Below are 7,091 nucleotides of genomic sequence, written 5' to 3'. Positions count from 1 at the left end.
GATTACAGCTTTAAGCGGGTCTCTGAACCAATCAGATGCCCAGCTTTTCCACACCTCCATCTCAGCTCTAACCAACATCAATAAGAAGTGGGTTGACATAAGCACATTTTCCTGGTTCCTTTTCCTAATGATCTCAGTGTACCACATATATTCCTGTCAAAACATTTATGTGACAATAATAATTATTTATATGTTTTTGGAATAGCAAAAACAACTGCATATATTATGTTATGGAATTTCATTTTGAGCATTCAGTTTCATTCTCAGCTCCTCTCTCATGCACGTACGCAGCGGGCAGCTCTTTACTCCTTCACAGAGAGAGTGCAGGTCATTGCATGGAGGATATGGCCCTCATAAACACAACAGGATCTCACAACTCAATGCCATAACCACCCACAGTGTCACTCAGACTCCCTCAATAAACATCATATAAACATCTATGAACTGGGGGCCGACAGGAAACCACATGGTCATGAATCTGTATTAGTGCTACATTTCATACTAATACACAGTAGCCTACGTGACATCCAATAGGGGAACCAAATTCTGTGTGGAGCCGCAAAGAAGTCACGTGATGGCAATTTATATATATATTTATATATGCAGATTAAGCAGCCAGAAGTCAAATTGGTTAAAAAGATATTAATACAGTACACTAATATATCTAGTACTCCATAACCAAGTCAAATAATCTCACATTTACGTTAAATGCGGTTTATGTCATCAGTGTAAACGAGAATTAATTCTCCTTTGTCCATTTTGAATATTGCTCAAAATGTAGTCCAACTGCACAGTACTAGCTATCTGTCGCCACCTACTGGATGAAAACCCCATTTCTGCAGCACATTTGACCAAATCAAATTAACCATAAGAAAATCTTACCGACTCCAAATCGTATGGAAAGAGTCAGAACCGATTGAAGAGTTCAGATGCAATAGCCTCTAAGTGCCTTTTGAAATTTTTCTCAGGCTTCTATGTTTATGGTCAGTTATTTCACTTTAATGGCAATGAAAAGAACCTATTTATTGCCATTACAGTGAGATTACTGAACCTACACATAAGAGCCTGATCAAACTGCTCATTTCAAACAGAGGCTTTTGCGTCTGAACTCTTCATATATCCTGACTACTATTCAGTTTTAGGGGTCAGTTACGATATTTTTTTCCTAAAAGAAACAAGGATACATTGAATGTATCGCAAGTAACAGTAAAGTCAATTATAATGTTACAAGAGATTTCCATTTACAAATGGTGTTGTTTTGAAATTTCTATTCATTAAAGATTCCACAAAAATATTAATCAGCTCAACTGTTTTCACCAATGATAATATTAGAATGATTTCTGAAGAATCACATGACACTGAAGCCTGGAGTAATGACTGTTGAAAATTCAGCTTTACCATCACAGGGATAAATGACATTTGAAAATATACTAAAATAGAAAATTATTTTAATATATTAAAATATAACAAAAATAATATCTCACACTATTACACTATTTATTTATTTTTTTAATCAAATAAATGGCAGGCCTAAAGAGGCTCAAAGTCTAAGCATGGTAGGATAAATATATATATATATATTATGACCACAAACTTTTTAACTATAATATAAATAAAATACAACAAGTGCTTATATAATAAACTTTATAGAAAGTTATGTTCAAAGTGAAGCACAGGGCCTTTTACACTGTATTTATGATATAAAGAATATTTGTATCTATTATTTAACCTGAAATACTACCAATAACAACAGTTTCTGAGCATATGATACAGATCTTTATTTGCGGGTCATTTGAGTGCAGATATACTGATGTGTTTGATTTCATCCACTCTGTTCTTGTGCATCTGGAAGGCCGGTGTCACCCAGCGCCCGCACGAACACTGTTCACCATACCAGTTAAAGGAGCCCAGCTTTGAGCTGCACTTGGGACACAAAAGCTACAAGAGAGATTTTGCAAAAGAAATATAATTTTTTACTTTGAAATATAATTTAAAGAAACAAAACAGCATGACAATTTCTTGCACAGCCATTACAATCTCTAGCCTCCCTAGCACAGCAAACCATGCAATATATATATATATATATATATATATATATATATATATATCCATATTAAAGCTAACTCTTTATCTTTCCCAATAATAATAATATCCTTCCAGGATAGAAGTAAAGTTTTGATAATTCTATTTAATTGTTTGTCTAGATGTGTTAAGCAGTGAGGAACTACCTGTCCATCCATAACACCCAGTAAGGCCGGCTCCATCCATTGCACTGGCTCTATAAAGTAGGATGTGCACTGTCTCTGATCTTCACTATCACTCACTAGCCTTGTCTTCTTATGAGAGAACGCAGAGGCTCCACTTCCCACACAGTGACTGAGAATGCTGGAGTGACAGAAAAGTGTGCGTCTGTTGGTAACCAAAGACAATAGCAGGTTATGACTTCAGTCACTATCATAAATTCAAAATATACTGCATAAGTGTACTGCATAAACAGCATAAAATAAAATAAAGACACCTGCACTTTCTACATCTGTATACAGCTTCTGCATTCTGGGTTTGTGCAGGGTCAACAGCAAAGACATCTTTTGGCATATTCTGGAGTTCTGAATTGATCAAAATCCATGACTGTTATATGAGCCCTAGTAAGTTTTTTTTTAATTAGTGTATTTAATGAACTTATATGGGTGTAGAAAGCTGAATGAGATCACATATCACATATTTACAATGTATTAAGCATGTTTAAAAGAAATAAATTACGTACATACCTGGATATTTCTCTGTAATTTTCTTCAATCTAAACTGTTTATATAAGGGATTTGTGGTGTCTACTTTACAATCCATTAATTCATAAAGTGCCAGCTGGTCCATAAATTCTTCATTCATTCTGAGAAAATGAGTGGAACACTCTTCAATAATAATGCTCTCACAAACTTTTTTTTTAAAGGATAAATAATGAAAAACACTTACTTAACATCTGGTTTTAAGTTTCCGAGTTTAGAATATGCATCCTGTAAATTTAGATGTTGTGTTTTCATCAGGTAAGCAGTCACCACAGCAGCACTTCTACTTTGCCCTACATGGCTACAAAAATAATGCTTATATTTTCAGTTTGCAGATGATGAATAAATCAACTTCTCCAAAAATTTACCCTTATGACTAGTTTTGTGGTCCATGGTCACATATAAATATTTTAATGAATACATAAATCGAAATTTTATCCCACTTGTAATTATTTGAATGTATATTAACTAATGTACTGTTGAGCATTATATACCGCAGTGTTTCTTTATATTATTAATTAAGGTTATTATCAATTATTAATCCTACCAATGCACAAGAACTGCTGATGCTTTGGATTCAGAGTGTGTGCTGAGAGCATCACATATGAAGCTGACACAGTCATCCAGTCTGCTCAGGAGGTCTGTGGACGCATCATCCAGAGCTCGGACAAATTTGGTGTGGAATCCAGGGACAGCAGGTTCCTCTGAGTCAACGGTGAGTATGTGTGTTACACCTGCGTCTGTCAGGCTCTGAGCGTCCTTCAGATCGGACACACACCCGATGTACAGCCCAGACTCCACTCCTATCATGGTTTGCTGGGAAGAGACACAAACACCTTTCATATCAACGCAATGAGAGAAAACGTGGCAGTAAATAAACTCATTAAACAGACCAGCTCCGATTACATAGGCAAGAATATATTAAATAATGCACATTAATACATAATCGTGAATGTCTGACTCTTAGCCACATTTCTGCTAATAACTTCTACATTTCCTGGGCTATTATATAAGTTTTGTAAAAAAAAAAAAAAATCATAACAGTCGCTGAAGATTTTATTAATTCAAAAGCATGTTGTGTGCAGCTCTTCTAAGGATGACTTTAGTGTAAACATAAACGCTACTGAACTCACGTGCTACTTGCTGTCAAGAAAAAGGTCCAGTACAATAAAAAGTCCGTGGGAAACAAAGTGAACTTGTTAGTTCCGGACAGAACGTTGTTATTATTAAGGCTTCCTCGTGCCTCTAGAGGGCGTTATGAAATAAATACTTTGTTTATTTTTCAATATTGAAAAGAGTGTTATGATTTGGTATGAAAATCTTTAAGTCTTGTCATTCCTGTCTATGTTATTTTTTTAGTCTACTAAAATGTATAGCTATTCATGCTAAAATGTCTATGAGCATATAAAGACTGATATTTGCATGTTTACATTATGCTAATTTTCGAATTTAATTTAAATATGAACACAAACACATTACTTGGGTATATGCTGTATGTTTATTGTTCTACATTAAGCAGTAAATGATATGGATATTGGCAAATTAAATTTAAAAAGGCCTAGAAACACATCTTCAACTGGCCTACAAGTCTGTTCCATTTTTAGACAGACTTTTCTAGTGTTGTTGTGTGATCTGCCATCAGCATGTTCAGCTAAGAGTTCGGTCTTGATATGAACCAAAGAATTTTACGGAAGCTGTACCTTACAATATTGCCAACTCAGGGATCTGCACTGTATTAGATTTTCTCTTTAGATCTCTTTTGCATCCTATCAAGTTCCCATGGTGTGGTCTAGACCTAGTTCTGCCCTTTTGGAAGACTTTTGGCTGTCCTGCTTGTGCTCAATGAAAGCCAACACTATGACATTTAAACAAGAGTAAAGAGTCCAGTCCACTGCACCTCATGTCTAGTGCATGCTGTCTTTTTCACTTGAATAAATGCTAATCCCTAGCTTGTTTGTGATAATTGTGTCTTTTCTCAGAGATATTAGACAACAATGGGTTTAGGAGCATTCAGTGAGCCTGATGGTGGAGTATTTAGTCTATATGGCATCTTGATGAACACACAAACAAGTCCCTGTACCATTACAGAGCAGATGCCTGTGCTTTAATCTGACTGGTCCTCTCAGGACAAGTCCAACTTAGCCTCATATGGTCCCTCAGAATCCCTGTCCAACCTGTTGCACGTATGTCTTTCCTGGGATGCACAGCATTTGCACATTATCACATGAAACCCAGATCAGCAGAAACACACATATTGTTCTGTTTTTTTTTCTTTTCTTCTTTTCTTTTGTCAGCAACTGTCATGTGATGATTAAGGTTATTGATTTTGGTAAGAGCATCAGAAATTTGCAGCAGAATTTTCAATTTGTCTAGACCCACAAAGGCAGATTTAGGATTAAGAGTTTAAAGCAATACAAGGAGTGATGCCTCCTAGAAATGAACATCTGTGCGGACCTCAGCAAGCTTCAAGTTGTTCTCCTGCAGTCTTCATGATTGTTCTAATGCACCATTCATGACTTTAAGAGTTGCAAAACTTAATTTGCTCTTGCAACAGGACATTTATAGGAAATGAATAGTTCAGATCAATGTTGAAAGTTCCTCCTTGACACAATATTTTCCATGAAGGAAATGTCATTTACGCTCAAGGATTCTTCTAGAGGAAATCAAACTGTCTAAAAAGGCATACGCAAATGCTTATTGTGTTCACATAAATATAAATTTGTCTTTAGAAAATAAGACTTTTCACTTACTACATTATTCATGATCAGCAACTTGGTTTGTGCTAAATAGCCTGTTGATTTCTTCACATGTTGCCCTTGTCAGAAATGGTTTTCCTCTTCTTTCTTTCTTTCTTTCTTTCTTTCTTTCTTTCTTTCTTTCTTTCTTTCTTTCTTTCTTTCTTTCTTTCTTTCTTTCTTTCTTTCTTTCTTTCTTTCTTTCTTTCTTTCTTTCTTTCTTTCTGTCTGTCTGTCTTTCTTTCTTTGCTTCGAGGAAGTCAAAGCAATCCATTGATTGAACATTTAAGACCTTACAAATTATATTAAAAGTTTATATTAAAAGAATACAATCTAGTTTGAGTGACGAATGGACCTCAAGCGTTGTTCAGGCAGACCAGCAGCATCAGCTGATGTTCAGCTCATCGTAACTCCTCCCACTACAATTAATAACATTTATAAATTCATCCATACTCACACTTGCCATAGTCTGCCGCAGCGCCTACCCTTCTCCATCCCCAAGTTCTCCTTATGCAGATACATGATCACTTAACTGCTTGCCCACAGAGATATATCATCTGTCCAGCTCTTTGCTAAATTGTCCAAATTTATTCACAGTACTATATTACTCTACTTGGAATATAAAACTGTTGCATGTAAAATATCTGGCAATTGCTTAGGCTTCAGGGAGGTTCAAACCTCAGCGAGTTTTGCTCAGAACTGAACCCTTCTGAGTGAAACCTGCTGCCAAATATAAAGTTCAGGACCTCGACAATATTCTGACTCGAACAGAGTGGTCCTGACTGAAATGACATTTAATGACAATTTACTCACCCTTAATCCATCCAAGGTGTAGATGAGTTTGTGTCTAAATGGGAACAGATTTGGAAAAAGTTTGCATTACACCACTTGCTCACCCAACCCAATGGATCCTCTGCAGTGAATGGGTGCCGTCAGAATGAGCATCCAAACAGCTGATAAAAACATCATATAATCCACAAGTAATCCACGTCAGTTAACACTTTGTGTAATGAAAAGCTGTTTGTTTGTAATAAACAAATCCATCAAGATGTTTTTTAACTTCAAACCGTTGCTACAATGTTCTCTATAATATTTCTTTCTCCAGTGAAAAAGTAATCTGAATCAGGGGAGAAATATGCACATTAGGCACCGTTTACAAACAGTTTTAAAATAATATCAGTGGATGGATTATCAACTCATATAGTAGAATAGACTGTGTAAAGTTAAAAAAATCTTAATGATGCACAGTATTTTCTTTCTTTTTTCTTTTTTTTTTTTGTTATGCTGTTTTTACAAGATGTTAATTGAAGGACTGCAGTCATGTGGATTACTTGTGGATTATTTTGATGTTTTTATCAGCTGTTTGGACTCGCAAATACTTATTATAGCCTTCATTACCTTTCCTCAAATGCACCTGGCCTTGGCAGCCTGTTTGAAACTTCCCTGTAGTGCTCATGATTGTTATTCGTTCAAATGACTCTACCAGAGCTGAAGCAGAATGCATCAGAACATTAGTTCTTCTCAGCTGGCAGCCTAAGGCGTGTGTGTTCTTAAGGCACAATTGATTTTGCCC

The 7,091-nt window shown here is 35.7% G+C and overlaps 1 protein-coding gene across 1 annotated transcript; it reads right to left on the bottom strand.

The window, feature by feature from the left end:
- Positions 1 to 1,511: 1,511 nt before the first annotated feature.
- Positions 1,512 to 3,970, bottom strand: LOC306845610 (dual specificity protein phosphatase 12-like). The gene is made up of 7 exons (XM_079378511.1): positions 3,917 to 3,970; positions 3,331 to 3,599; positions 2,971 to 3,084; positions 2,769 to 2,887; positions 2,519 to 2,606; positions 2,229 to 2,409; positions 1,512 to 1,938 (listed from the first exon to the last, which is right to left on the bottom strand). The coding sequence occupies exons 2-7, from the start codon at positions 3,591 to 3,593 to the stop codon at positions 1,789 to 1,791; spliced, it is 915 nt and encodes a 304-aa protein (XP_079234637.1). The 5' UTR covers positions 3,594 to 3,599; positions 3,917 to 3,970; the 3' UTR covers positions 1,512 to 1,788.
- Positions 3,971 to 7,091: the final 3,121 nt, after the last annotated feature.

The sequence above is a fragment of the Barbus barbus genome (genome assembly GCF_936440315.1).
Source record: "Barbus barbus genome assembly, chromosome: 26".
NCBI classification, from domain to species: Eukaryota; Metazoa; Chordata; class Actinopteri; order Cypriniformes; family Cyprinidae; genus Barbus; species Barbus barbus.
The sequence above is the reverse complement of the archived record's forward strand: the minus strand, read 5'-3'. Positions and strand labels throughout refer to the sequence as shown.

Excerpts from the sequence above, each read along its gene's own strand:
- LOC306845610 (XM_079378511.1), bottom strand. The coding sequence starts at position 3,593 with ATGATAGGAGTGGAGTCTGGGCTGTACATCGGGTGTGTGTCCGATCTG. Across the intron at positions 3,085-3,330 it reads TCAGCAGTTCTTGTGCATTG|CCATGTAGGGCAAAGTAGAA; the intron begins GTAGGATTAATA and ends TTATTTTTGTAG. Across the intron at positions 2,607-2,768 it reads AATTACAGAGAAATATCCAG|AACTCCAGAATATGCCAAAA; the intron begins GTATGTACGTAA and ends TGATCAATTCAG.